Source organism: Leopardus geoffroyi, chromosome C1, assembly GCF_018350155.1.
Source record: "Leopardus geoffroyi isolate Oge1 chromosome C1, O.geoffroyi_Oge1_pat1.0, whole genome shotgun sequence".
Taxonomy (NCBI): domain Eukaryota; kingdom Metazoa; phylum Chordata; class Mammalia; order Carnivora; family Felidae; genus Leopardus; species Leopardus geoffroyi.
The window spans coordinates 200,269,230-200,284,161 of NC_059328.1; the positions used below are offsets into that span (position 1 = coordinate 200,269,230).

General features: G+C 41.9%; 1 protein-coding gene across 14 annotated transcripts in view; it reads right to left on the reverse strand.

Moving 5' to 3' along the window:
- Positions 1-3,008: 3,008 nt before the first annotated feature.
- Positions 3,009-14,932, reverse strand: part of FN1 (fibronectin 1) — a 70,424-nt gene continuing 58,500 nt past the window's right edge. For 4 of the 14 annotated variants that reach the window (XM_045481145.1, XM_045481152.1, XM_045481146.1 and 1 more), the window contains 7 exons: positions 14,264-14,727; positions 12,990-13,128; positions 10,378-10,542; positions 8,398-8,523; positions 7,789-7,895; positions 4,588-4,695; positions 3,009-3,766 (listed from right to left, as the gene is read on the reverse strand). In XM_045481145.1, the coding sequence (XP_045337101.1) occupies positions 3,695-3,766; positions 4,588-4,695; positions 7,789-7,895; positions 8,398-8,523; positions 10,378-10,542; positions 12,990-13,128; positions 14,264-14,727 (1,181 nt within the window). In that variant the 3' untranslated portion in view covers positions 3,009-3,694. The remainder of the gene's footprint in view (positions 3,767-4,587; positions 4,696-7,788; positions 7,896-8,397; positions 8,524-10,377; positions 10,543-12,989; positions 13,129-14,263; positions 14,728-14,932) is intronic. The other 10 variants (XM_045481157.1, XM_045481155.1, XM_045481154.1 and 7 more) reach the window with 3 other exon arrangements.

Genomic DNA, 14,932 nt, shown 5'->3' on the forward strand with positions numbered 1-14,932 from the left:
CGCCTTAGAAAGTGTGCCTTACAGACTTATAGTGATATTATTATACAGACTAATTTGCATCATTCACTTAGGTCATTAGAGCTGAAAACAATATAAATACACAGTAAATTTCATTGCAAATCAAATGCAGTAAGGCAAGGTAAAGCTTCAAGCCTATGATTTTTCTTTTTGATTCTGATATATTTGTTAGTTTTACCTGATTTTTTCTTAAATTGGCAATTTCCTGCCTGAATCCAGATTGGTCTTTTTTTTTTTTTTTTTAATGTTTATTTTACTTTTGAGAGAATAAGACAGAGCGCGAGAGAGTGCATGCACAGTGGGGGAGGGGCAGAGACAGAGGGAGAGAGAATCCCAAGCAGTCTCCACACTGGCAGCAGGGAGCCTGATACGGGGCTCCAACTCGCTTTCAATGGAACCATGAGATCATGACCTGAGCCAAAGTTGGATGCTCAACTGACTGAGCTACCCAGGTGCCCCCAGATTGGTCTTTTAATTATGCATTTTCAACCTGGTCTGTTTAAGACAGGTCTCAGGAAGAAGTATCATGAGTCAGTAAAAACTGTTTAAAGAACTTTGGAAATCCTCTTGGTTCTTGTTTTTGAATGATTTTTCTGAGAAATAGTAAAAAGTTTTACCATTCTTGCATTGTGATGCCAAAACATAAAAGACCATTGAAATTTGTTTAATTTGTTCTGATTATTTGAATGTAGTTAACCGATTCACTATTGAAACAGTTTAATTTTAAAATTAATGTATTGCTCTTGAGAATCTAGCAGACATTTTGGAAAACGTGGTATTTTTAAATCTTAAATATGGAGCTTGTGGGTTTTTTTACATATCAGTATATAAGTTGTCAAGAGGCTTTGCTGTCCATTTAATCAATACAGTCCAAGTGGATTTACCTAAACTCACATTTGGGAAGATAGTTTTAGGTTGCAGATAGTGGTTCGAAGCACATTCTCAACTGATAGCTGCTCTTTGGTCATGTTTTAAAATATAAAGACTGTTAAGCAAGATGGAGTCGCGGTGTAGACGTTGACCCACGTGTTACGTGGGCTTCCTCTTCACATATGGAAATGGAGGGACCCGTGTGCATTCTCATAGGTAGGCCTGCACCTTCAGTGGGACAATCCACTGCACAGTGTGCATAGATTTGTATCGAATCACATGTTCTCTTCAGCGATGAATGATGACAAACGAGAGAGTCACTTAATATCACCATGATCTGTTTCTTCTGTGATTTATCTCTCTCTCTCTCTCTCTTTTAAACGTATTCAGAGCTGCTGTCTTGGTCATTACTGGCCTAATAAAGCTGAAAGATGAGGAACGTTAAACAGAAACCTAGGGTTGGCTTCTATGTCCTGCTAAGGAAAACTGATCTGAGCTGCATTCTTTATAAAATTAGACTGTAAAACCTTGTCCCAGTGAGACACTAAATGTCAGGGCATTTTATAAACCATAAATCAATTCAGATGTGAGATGTTTTTTTTTAAACAAATGAACCCTGAGGAAATCTCTTTCTGTATTTAGTCTTAATATTCATTGGCAAGTATTTATTGAAATATTTTCTTCTGTTACTCAACAGTGTACAAAAAATGTTTTCCAAAGGCACTTGGGTGGCTGTCGGTTAAGTGTCCAACTCTTGATGTCGGCCCAAGTCATGATGTCCAGTCATGATCTCACGGTTTCTGGAAGTGAGCCCTGTGTCAGGCTCTGCGAGGACAGTGTGGAGTCTGCTTGAGATTCTTTCTCCCTCGCTCTCTGCCCCTCCCCCACTCGCGTGTGTGCGTGCATGCTCTCTCTCTCTTTCAAATATAAACTTTAAAAAAATGTTTTCCATCTCTTGTATATTATGAATTACTAATTTTTAACTAATTAGAAATCAGCTGTTTCCAACACCATTACTGTTTTAGATGCCAGATTCAATCTCAACGTTTTGTTGTTTCCCCAAAGTTAAACTGAAAAGGAGATGTCCTCTGTAGGTCAGGAGTGTGCAAACTCTGTTCCCCGCTCTGCTGGGGCACCTCAAAAGTGTCAGCTGGCAGGAAGCAAACAGAGCTGGGTTGAGGTTCTCCTATCACAGCATCTCCTTAAGACAGAACTCCTCTAGGATATACTGTTCAAGTAGTTTTAACATCACAGGCCTCCTTTTGTTTTCCTTGCAGGTGACCTCTTTGAATGGGTGTTTATTCAATGAAGGATGGCATGGAGAGGGGAGGGAAGGAAGAATGATAGTTGGAAAAAAACAACTAAAGGTTCTTTCAATCCCACTTCTGAAGAACCAGCTAGCAAGCTAAATAAATATTTGAGTCCACTGAAATCTGGTAAAGCAGAAATATAAAACTAGCTCCATTACTGAAGAGATGAAATGATAAGAATGAATCTGTTTTTGTAGTGACAGATTTAGAAAATTTTGTATGTAAATCGCCAAGGGGGAAGCTGTACACATCATTGGTTTTCCAATGTTTGCTGAATTGAAAAAGAACATTCATTTAAAAAAAAAATTTATTGGGGCGCCTGGGTGGCGCAGTCGGTTAAGCGTCCGACTTCAGCCAGGTCACGATCTCGCAGTCCGTGAGTTCGAGCCCCGCGTCAGGCTCTGGGCTGATGGCTCAGAGCCTGGAGCCTGTTTCCGATTCTGTGTCTCCCTCTCTCTCTGCCCCTCCCCCCGTTCATGCTCTGTCTCTCTCTGTCCCCCAAAAATAAATAAAAGTTGAAAAAAAAAATTAAAAAAAAAAAAAATTATTTCTGAGAGAGAGACAGAGCATGAGTGGGGGAGGGGCAGAGAGAGAGAGGGAGACACAGAATCCCAAGCAGGCTCCAGTCTCTGAGCTGTCAGCACAGACCCCAACACGGGGCTCGAACTCATGAGCCATGAGATCATGACCTGAATTGAAATCAGACACTTAACTGACTGAGCCACCCAGGCGCCCCTGAAAAGGAACATCTGTGGGGATTCTTCTTTACCCCAAATTCCTTTATACGACATTAAAGCCACGACAGTCAAGTTGTGGAATGTAAATCTTTTATTAAACAGTTGTCTTTCCACAGTAGTAAAGCTTTGGCACATACAGTATAAAAAATAATCACCAACCATAATTATACCAAATTCCTCTTATCAACTGCATACTAAGTGTCTTCAATACAATTTTTTCCATATAAAAATACTGGGAAAAATTGATAAATAACAGGTAAGAGAAAGATATTTCTAGACCATTACTAGAATCATTTGGAAAAGGTGAATACTGTGGATATTTTAAATATCACAGTTACAAGGACATGCCGTCCCTACAATACTGCAGGCCAGTTAAGTGGAAGCAGAAGTGTTTGGGTAACTTTCCTACTTAAAAATTTGAGAATATCATTTCAATACATTTTGTATGTCGGTTGGTGCCTATGCTTCCCTATTGATCCCAAACCAAATCACAAGTTAGAATCATTTCATTTAAAATACTGAGCGGCATTGAATACTTCGGAGCAGAACAGGCGATGTAGTGCTTCCATTTATGAGAAAAGTCTCAAAAGACTCCCAAGGTGATGCTTGGAGAAGCTGTGAGTTGAGCTGAAGCTGGAGAAGTCACTCCAGAGCAAAGGGCTTAAGAAAGAAACTCTCTAAGATGGGGTCTGCTAACATCACTCCAGTTTGGATGGACCTTGGCAGAGAATCCATGCTTGTTTCTCTGGATTGAAAATATCACTCTCGGGAATCTTCTCTGTCAGCCTGTACATCTAAAGGCATGAAGCATTCAATTGGGCAGTTGACATTCTGTTAAAACAGAAAAGGAAAGAAAAAAAAAAGCAGCATTCTGTTAAAATAGAAGAAAAATTTATAAAAAAAATCCTGTAAAGTTACAGAAAAAAGGTGGGGAGGATTTTATGACAACTACTTATAGATAGATGATTTTTAGCTTCAAGAACTTATCGGGGCGCCTGGGTGGCGCAGTCGGTTAAGCGTCCGACTTCAGCCAGGTCACGATCTCGCGGTCCGTGAGTTCGAGCCCCGCGTCAGGCTCTGGGCTGATGGCTCAGAGCCTGGAGCCTGTTTCCGATTCTGTGTCTCCCTCTCTCTCTGCCCCTCCCCCGTTCATGCTCTGTCTCTCTCTGTCCCAAAAATAAATAAACGTTGAAAAAAAAAAAAAAAAAAAAAAAAAAGAACTTATCAATGTACCGGGCAATAGGAGATGTTTAAGAGTTTAATAAGTCTGAACCTAAATTATGTCATAGGGTACACACTCTTATGTGGATCCTGAGAAACTTAACAGAAGACCATGGGGGAGGGGAAGAAAAAAAAAAGAGGGAGAGAGTCAAAGCATAAGAGACTCTTAAAAACTGAGAACAAACTGAAGGTTGATGGGGGGTGGGAGGGAGGGGAGGGTGGGTGATGGGTATTGAGGAGGGCACCTGTTGGGATGAGCACTGGGTATTGTATGGAAACCAATTTGACAATAAATTTCATATTTAAAAAAAAGGTGTTTTTTAAAAATTAAGAATATTTGGTTCATTCAGAAGAAAGGTAGCTACAGAAAGAGACTCCCTACTAGGTGTCTGCGTTTAGGGAAGAAACACTCGAGGTGCAGGTGCACGTACAGTGTTCGTTCTCTGGTGGTATCTCTGCGAGTACTGGTTGTAGTGGCCGGTGGAGCCTTCGTGACCGGGTTCAGCCCCTGGTCTTCGGCAGTTGTCACAGCGCCAGCCCTGAGAGAACACAGACATGAAGTCAGATGGGGTTTATGATAACCTGGGAGCATCACAATTTAGGTCTTCCACGTTGGCAAAGTATAAGCTATAAGCGGTTAACCACTGAGGGAGCTTAGATGAGGATTTTATGCATTTACAACTTGCAGAATACATTTGGGCTTATTGCTTATATCATAATTGCCCCTGTCTACTTATGCTTTTCCTGAAATGTTCTCCCTTCTCTCCCTATTCAAACCCCACCCATCTGCTAAGAGTCATTCTGGTCCCAACTTCCTAAGTAAGCTTTCTGCACTAGAAGACAGAGAGGTTTTCCTAGAATCCTAGAGCTTTTTAAAATGGACTTGCGATCACAGGGACAAACACCCTCATTTTGCCGATAAGGAAACTCAGGCCCAAAGAGTTACTTGCACAGAGCAAGTGGGAGAACCTCGTACTGAACTGCCGGTGGATTTGGGACTGCCACCCAGCTGCGTGACTCCTGGCCATCTCTATCTGTTGTCACTTCTTCCTAAATTTCCATGCCTAGTGTGCATTGTAGCCTTTCATCTGGCCAGACGCGGGATGAGAGATGAGAACAGGACGGAGTGGGGCCACTGAGACTCCTCCCTGAGAGTTTTGCTAGAAATGTCAGGGAACAGGTTCTTTTTTGTTGTTGCTCCTAAGCCTGTAGGTGATAAACATGGAGCTGACAGAGGTCATCTTTCTCACTATCAGCAGGAGTTTCTAGAAAACAAAGCCAATACAAAGGAACAAAGCATATGAGAGAGTGAGAGACTCTGAATGCCACTGCCGCAGCAGCCCTGAAGCTGGTCGATCCTGGACTCTTCAGCTTTGTGAGTCTTGTTTTGCCTAAATCAGCTTGAGTTGAGCTTTCCTCTCGTAACCAAATAATACAATCACTTTCTTCTACTGTCACTTAAATATTCCAGACATATTTCTCCATTAAAAAGTATATTCCCGGGGCGCCTGGATGGCTCAGTAGGTTCGGTATCTGACTCTTGATTTCGGCTCAGGTCATGATTTCACGGTTTGGGAGTTCGAGCTCCACGTTGGGCTCTGCGCTGGTGGTACAAAGCCTGCTTGGGATTGTCTCTCTCCCTCTCTCTCTGCCTCTCCCCTGCTCTCTTTCAATAAAACTTATAAAAAAGCATATTCCTCCTAATACCTAATACAGGTAAATACCTACTTACAGAATCACTGAATCTGGCTTCTACACACATAAAAATGTAACAGTTTCTACTGCTGTCTTTAGTGTTTCATTTAGCACTTTCTTTAGAACAGAACAGGTGTCACAAATGAAAGATTTCATGTGCGTAAATAATGAGGAGATGCTGAAGTGAGACCACAGTCTAAAAATTAACTTTCCATCACACATTTCTATACCAACCACTTACCAGAAATGCCTGAGTTCTATGATCACAGTCTTTGTTTAATGAGAGACAGTGAGCACCTCCACAGGTTCCCTCCATCAGAGGGAGGAGGTCAGAATACTTTTCATGAGCTCAGGTCCTCAGGTGGGGACAGAGGCAGACACCTGAAGACCCTTCCCTGCCTTTCTAAAAACCATTTTCATCATGTTCCTTCTCTTCTTGGGTACCTACAGTTGGCTAATACCAAAGGCATCAACCAGTGAATCTTACCCTGGGGTGGGGAGCAGGCTCTTCATGTATCAGAATGTGAGGAGCTGTTGGAGAGGGTGTGTTTTCATTGAAAATAAAAGGAGTGTTATGTTTCATGGCTTGTGAGTTATAAGAACCATTTTATTTTGAAATTTCAAATAATATTACAGAAAAGCACAGCATTTTCTATCATACTGAGGTAGAGCACAGACTAGAAATGGTTGAGGGGCCCCTGGGTGGCTCAGTTGGTTAAGTGTCTGACTCTTGATTTCGGCTCAGGTCATGACCTCACGGTTCGCGGGTTTGAGCCTGAGTCAGGCTCTGTATTGTCAGCATGAAGCCTGCTTGGGATTCTCTCCCCCTCTGCCCCTCCCCTGTGTGCACACGCGCACATGCTGTCTCAATAAATAAGAGGAAATGGTTGAGAAGTTCCAGTTTAAATGATGGACTTCCAAGCCTTTCCATAAGTGGCTTCCCACTTCTTCTCATCTGATTTGTTACCATAAGACACTCTGCAGATGGGTGGCTCCCTGGACCCCACATATGCCAGCCCCTTCCCTTCTCAGGTGCTTTACTCTGGTCTCTCTGCTTCCTCCTCTTCCCTCAACCTATTTTAAACAATCTAGGGGCATCTGGGTGGCTCAGTCGGTTAGGCGTCTGACTCTTCATTTTGGCTCAGGTTTTGTGAGTTCGAGCCCCCACGCTGGGCTCTGTGCACTGACCACATGGAGCTTGCTTGGGATTCTCCCTCTCTCCCTCTTTCTCTGCCTCTCCCCACTCGCACGCTCTGTCTCTCTCAAAATAAATAAATAAACTTAAAAAAACAAAAAACAAAACATCCTAAACCCCAGCCAGTTCATGTTTCTCATTCCATGGAAACTTTCTTGCTGATTCCAGCCTACCTGGAAAGTATTTGTCAGACTCACTAAGAAACTTAATCAGCTTGACTTTCAGTATATGCTAATTTAATGTTTCCAAATATATCATGAAAAGCCAGGACCATTTCTCCTTCCCTCTGTCCCATATTCCTGAAGCACAGTGCTAGACCAACAGCAGGGATCTATTACTGGATTGAGAGAGGATACAAGAAAGTGGTAATTTCTTAGGTCCAGGATGTTATTCAGAATATTTAACAGCAATGCCACGGGGACACCTATCTATCAGAATGGATCTAGAGGCCCAGTGCTGTGCAGCATTTAACACTTTAATTTAAGATGAAGAATTGAGACAGCCCGAGAATAGTAGGTGTGAGAAGAAGGGCTGGGGCTGCCACGGAGGGGAGAGCTGGGAAAGGGTGTAGAGGGGCCTAACGTTGGCAGCTATGTGCCAACAGGAAATGAGGTATTTCTACTTTCATAATGGGCACTACCACACCTTTGTGTACAGCATACACACAGGAAGCTGACCTCTTAATCCCCAGTGCAGGAGCCCCCTCTTTGTCTTATTTAAATTAGAGGGAGGCTGGCCTTACCCGCTGGCCTCCGAAGCATGTGCAGGAGCAAATGGCACCAAGATATTCCTTCTGCCACTGTTCTCCTACATGGTATGTCTTCCCATCATCATAGCACGTTGCCTCATCTGCGTGGAGACACAAGTCAGAAGCTCATATAAGATTGAGAATAATACAGACCTCACCTTCCTAAAGAGGGTGGGTTCTATTTCTCTCCCAAATTTGCATCATCACAGCCAAAATCCTACATGTTTGTGAAAGCCACTGTTAGGAGAGGTACTGCTGTATAGATCTTAGGGCAGCACTTCCAGAAACTAACTCTGATAAACTGGATAAGGTTCGTATTTTAAAAGTTGAATCTAAAGAACCATAAAGCTTTCTTGTAGTATTTCACTGCAGCTTATGGTCAAAATACTGAGGAAAAGTGCTCATGTGCCCTGTAATAACATTAAATCATGGCTCATTTTTGAAGCTTGTCTCCACTTTCCCAAATCAAAAGATTAACAAACCCACTGCTCACTCCTCAAGGAGACCTAAAGTCTCCAATCATTTCTGTGAATGAGAGCTGCAGCTCAGTAATAAAAGTGGGAGTGCTTAATAAGCCACTAAAAATGATGTGTGGCAACGTACGAGGATCACACTTGAATTCTCCTTTTCCATTTCCAAGACAGGTGCAGCTCATCATCTGGCCATTCTCCCCCTGACGATCCCACTTCTCTCCAATCTTGTAGTTCACGCCATTGTCATGGCACCATTCTGCAGGGTGGGGAAAGTCAGAGGCAGAGAGTTACCAGGGTGTTCTGACTCGCAAGACAGTGCGTGAGCTGGGACACGTCACAGGATTTCGAATGCCAGGCAACCTGGAAGGAGTGGCAAGAAAAGTTCAAAGTCATGATCTCCATGACAAACCAGTTTTGGGTTGGATTTAAAAATATTATCTTTACAGTTTCGCATTTTCTAGGATATTTTAAGACGCGATGTATTCCGCCAAAATCATGTCACAAGAATTGTCAGTGACCTTCATCTGCATTCTCACTCTTAAGGTTTAAAATTACTGAAAACCAAAGTAGGATTTAAATAGTCTTTTGGGAATGGATCATAGATGAAAAGTCACTTTTTGGATTTGCAGAGAACCTGGATACAAAGTAGTTCTATTAACCAAAAAACAAAGCTCAGCTGGTTTCCACGAGTCACAGCCTGTTTCTTGTAAATGGAAAGGGTAAACGAATAGGCCTGTGTGTCAAAACAAAACAAAAACAAACAAAATGATAGATCACTGGTTATTATCCCTACAAACAAGGCTGCTTCTGAGGAGCATCTAAAAGTCACAGTGCTGTATCTTTACTACACATAAAAGATGTCTTTAATCTCCAAAACAAAACGCACCTCAGAAGTGTGTATAACAGCATACCAGTTCTCCCCTTTTATCAAGTTGGTCACTCCTTACTTTGGCAATTACGACATATAAGCAAAGGACATGTGAGTTGGGCCAAAGCATCACATAAATCCTTATAGCTCTGCTCCCACAGTTGCGCCTAAGTACTTAGCTTGGTACTAAATATACAAACCTAAAATAGTTCAGTGTCAGAAATGAAGAGCCACCTAAATGATGCCAAATGCTAAAACCTCCAACTCCTACTAAACGGCATAGGGCACACCTGCTCCATCTTTCCATTTTCAGATGGTCAAGCACACCAGCCTGCATTGAAAAAATTAGTTGTCTTCATATGTTAGTCTGAATTAAACCACTTCACATTTTAGTCTGAAAATCTCTTAAAAATCTATTATGTTGGATTTCCCCAAATACAACTTCTGGATATGTCTTGTAGGAGGCTCGTTTATAAGCCATAATGGTTAACACCAATAAAAAGAAACCAACTGTCCATAATAATCACATCCCCTAAAAAAAAAAAAAAAAGCAGAAATGAGACTTTTATAAATTCTAATGTTAAATCTCAAAGCATAATAAGTCATTTCTAGGATCATTTTAACTGAAAGTATAATTAAAAATATTACAATCTTTTTACAGTTTGAAACTCAAATGTATTTCAAATGAAGTCGATTCTCAATTATGTAGAGATGAGTATCTGTTCTCTACATTACGTGGCAAGATTCAAACTACCTGATGTGTGTACATGGATGTGTGATACGAGGGTGTGTATGCGTGAGAGTGTGTATATATTATGATATGTGTATGTTTGGTGTGTGTTGAAAGAGAGCATGAGCATAAATGTTCACCTCTGAGCTCACTCAGCATTAAAGATTAAAAAAGATTTGGGATTCCTTCAGGTCTCTGCTATTCTTCATTAGACTTGGCTCCAGAGAATTTGACTTTATTATCTTAACAGAAAATTTTTGTAAAAAAATCACATTATCATCACAAATATATTCTTAATTAATAGTCATATTGCCCCATAACCCTGGAAATGAGGCAAGAGTCAACAAGTAAAATTTCCCATCATTTTTTATGATGCAAAATGTTACTTTGAGGCCAGCAGTCTCCCCTCATTTGCTTCATGTTTGGAAGAGCCCTTGTCTGCCAAACATGTTTGCTTGGCACACTGTGCTAACGCCTGGAACCAGAGGAGATGGACAAAGCAAGCTACTCACTAGATGAGTCACATCTGAAATGCCCACTGCCAAAGCCCAAGCACTGGCACGAGAGCTTAAAGCCAGATTCAGACAGCCGCTCCCACTCCTCTCCGACGGCATGATGGGAAACCGTGTAGGGGTCGAAGCACGAGTCACCTGTAGGTTGGTTTAGGCCTTGGTCGACTACATGAAGAAAAGGAGGAAAAAGAAACAGAGAAGACATCTTATTGGTGGTTTTGGAGCATAAGGAGAAAACCAAATTACGGTTATGATGACTTCGTCTAAACCAGAAATCCCAGCAGCATTAAGAAACATGCCTCTGTTCTACCCAACGCATCAGCTGCTCCAACAGTGCTTAGATGCTGCCGGTGAACACTTGCCCAAGCACCTTAAAAGGAGCCCACATTTCATTTTTGCCATCACTTCTAAAAAATCCTCATTTCTGGCAAAACATGGAACACCTCTCAAGGCATTTTAAGCTAGTTCAGAACCTGAGCGGGACGCAGAGGCTGGACTGTCTCTCCAGGAGTACCTGAGGGACCTTACACTAGTTACTTTGCATTTCTCTGTCTTACTTCCCTCACCTGCAACATGGGGATACTAATAAAAATATATCTACCTGCTCAGGATCTTGTGAAGGTGATATAGCATGAATTCAAAGCACTGGTCCATTGCTAACACTTAGAAAGTGCTCAACAAGTAAAAAATATTAGAGAGCATCTTTTGCTTTTGCTTTTTATTTATTTATTTTAATGTTCATTTATTTTTGAGAGAGAGAGTGAGTGAGCAGGTGAGGGGCAGAGAGAGAGGGAGACACAGAATCTGAAGCAGACTCCAGGCTCTGAGCTGCCAGTGCAGAGCCTGATGCGAGGATTGAACTCACAAACTGTGAGATCATGACCTGAGCTGAAGTCAGATGCTTAACTGACTGAGACACCCAGGTGCCCCTGAGAGCATCTTTTGCTTTTAATGCAAAAGTCTCAGGCATTCTTATATACCATTAGAATGCAATATTCACTTTTATTATTGCAGCTTTTGCTTTGCATAACCGTGCAAAAATAGTGCAAAAATCCTAGGTTCTGTACATTATTATCATGGTAGTAGGACTGTTTTACTTTAGTAATCAAATCAACTGTTTCAAATAAGAGAAAGCAAGGGATATGAACGACTCAGGAATGAGTAATGAGGTCTCTTCATGTTGCCTCAGATCTTGGTCTTTATATTTTGAGAAAACTTAAAGTAATCTGTGCAAACAAAGCATGCTTCCAATGATTTTCTAAAAATTAAATAAACTAACTTCGGTGACTTTGAATCCCACCGGCTCTATTTCTTTTTATAGTGCAAACATCAAAATCTCAAAAGCAATAGATATTTCAAGTGGCTAATAGTTTAAAAAGCATCACCCTGGAAGAAACTAGAGTTTGAGAGAAACTAAGAAGTCTGACATGTCTAAAAGCCAGGGGAACCTGGCTAGAATGCAGAATACTGCTGCTGGGGATACTGGGTTGGAAAGAGAAATGAAAGGAAACTGAAGTGTTACTAGGGATTTCAGTAGCCCTCCTAAAAAAAGCCAGGAGTTAAAATTCCACCTGACTTAAGTTATGGAGATGGAATCTTAAAGAAAAAAAAAAAAATGATGTGGAAAAGCACAAAGACCTCTGTGCTTTTGAAAATTCCTTTCATGTGGCTCCCCACTAGTAAAACCATGCAAGGCAGAAGGCATGCATTACCATGGATACATAACACAACAAGCACAAAATGATCCCCCCACCAAATAGTCAACTGCTTAAATTCACAGACATTTATACACGTAAAGTAGCATGGTCATCTGTGTACTACACATTCAGCAACTGACCCTGGAATAAAGCCCGTCCCTTGACAGGGATAGAATTTAGCACTCCCTGCTGATGTGGGATAGAGAACCCTCTGGTGGGAAGATGGAAGGTTCATGGTTTCGATTATTCCCTATCTCATGTTCCTTGGTGAATCTTCAGCTGATGCAGGTTGAAAAGCAGGTGATACACTACTGGCTTAAAAGGACTTTGCAAGTGCTGCAAAGAGGAGTCAGTGACCGTTTAACCTCTATTTCAGCTTTGGGCCTATATAATCAGAAAAAGAAACTGAAATAACACTGGACTAAGGGAGCTCCTTGAACAGAAGGGGGCTATGTTGGCAGCATTTTACATGAGGAACAAAAACCAGCAGTCGCTAATGTCTGCAGATAGGGAATTTCCTTTACAGGTAATCAGTTCCAGTACTTAAAAATCCCTGAAGAGGCAGCAACATGGTGAGATGCAGAGGGCCTGGGAAAAGAGATCAGGAGACTTGTGCCCTGTATCAATTCAGATACTCACTGGCAGGTAGTCAAAATGTTGGACTAAATAATATTTGAGGTCCCTTCCAGGTCCATTATCATACGCTGTTTGAAACTATTTGTAGATTCATTTTACAAAGATACTTGGATACCATGAGGGAAAAATCATTGCATTTAAAGTTGCTCATTTACTTAATGGCATTACCTCCCAAAGTTAAAAGACAACAGCGACAAAGGAACATTCAGTCAAGAGAAAAAGGGTCTCTGGGGTAGTCCAGAGGGGAGCCTGTGCCCGAGTAACCAGGCATGCACGTACCAGAGTTGCCCACGGTAACGACCTCCTCCCGAACCTTGTGCCTCTTGTGGTCTTTCAGTGCCTCCACTATGATGTTGTAGGTGGCCCCTCTGGTGAGGCCTGTCAGGGTGGCACTGGCCGAAGTTCCAGGAACTCGGAACTGCAATTATCGGCACATCCAAAGTGACGGAAAGAGCGTTATAGTGAGGAATTCATGTGACTTGCCCTATTCTCTTATCAGTAACCCACGCTACGTAAATAAAGCAAACAAGGAAGGACGGTGGAAAGGTCTCAAACCAGCCGTAGAGAGAAATGGAACTTGGGGGAGAAGCCATCTTTTTTATTTGACCTGCCAAAAATCTACCCTCTGTGCTCCCTAGTTATCAGGAGCCCTCAGTAATTTAACAGCCAGGCTCCTCTTCGTCCTGCTGTAATCGCAGGTCTGTGTAAGCCCACTGGAAACCCTCACCACCCCATTTCACATAAAATGTGGACACTGTGCCACGAGGGAGATCTGTTCATCCTATGCAAGGTGGCATGTGACCCCCAGATGGGGGCCTTAAAGCGTTTTGGCAAATCCTCAAACTCATGTTTCTAAGCTCATGAAACTTTCACGGTGTGGTCAGTTTCTTTTGTTTTTGTTTTTGTTTTTTAACTCTTCCACTTTCTAAAAATAAGAACACAATAAAAATTGATACCAGCAAGACAAAGAACAAAAGTTTTAGAGAATCCATCGCTTGTAACAGCTGATATGCATGGCTTCACTTAAGTTCCTTCTCCTTAGACATATTGTAGATAATGGGATTCTTCATGGACAAACTATAAGGTAGCTATTTATTTATTTATAAAGATTTCATTTTTAAGTAACCTGTACACTCTACGTGAGGCTCGAACTCACGACCCCGAGATCAAGAGCCGCATACTCTTCCAACTGAGCCAGCCAGGTGTCCCAAGGATGGCATCTTAGCCCTTCTTGCACAAATGTGAGTTCAGGCAGAATATTGATCTGTCTTTTCTCAGATAATTTTTTGTCCATATTACTAAGGAGCCCCAAATGTGTGAGAATAATAGAAGTTATTTTATTTTCTCTACTAAACAAAAGTTAATGATACTTTTTGGCACATCCCCCAAAGTAAGGCATCCTGAGATTTTAAAAAGAAGAATCAGGGCTTACACATGTCACCTTTCTAAAAGGTACTAGAAATAGAGCCACTTTATAGTTGAGCTCTGGTCACTTCAGTTACCTAGCTTACTTATTTCCAGGCAACTCAGAAGTAAAGAGGAAAAGCAATTACCTGTAAAGGTTCTTCGTCAATGCCAACGGGATGACATGAAATGATATACTCAGAGCTTTCTTGGAATGGGGTCCAAGAGATGGTTGTCTGAGAGAGAGCTTCTTGTCCTGTAGAGGCATTTGGATTGAGTCCCAGAACGTGAGGGTAGAGGTGATGGTCTACGTCTCCCCTGGGGACATGACCAACTTGGATCTCCTCATTTACATTCGGCGGATATGGTCTTGGCCTATGCCTTACAGGGGTGGCCGTTGTGGGCGGTGTGGTGCGCCTAAAACCATGCTCCTCAAAGATCATTTGTTGCCCAACACTGGGCTGCTGACCAGAAGTGCCAGGAAGCTGAATACCGTTTCCAGTGTCATACCCAGGGTTGATGAAAGGGGTCTTTTGAACTGTGGAGGGAACATCCAAGATCTCTGGTCCGTGAAGATTGGGGTGTGGAAGGGTTACCAGTTGGGGAAGCTCATCTAGCCGAGAGAGGTTAGAGCCAAAAAAGCAAAGCGTGTTAAGCTCCCAAAAGTAGCAGCAGTAGTCGTTATCAATTCAGGCAACAATGACTCTTTATCAATCTGATCAAAGCCCTTAGAAAATTAGCAGTTCTTAAATCACAAAACACTTTTTCCAAAAAGAAATCTTTATGATTTTTCTCAAAGGTTTCTTTATAGTTTAGAA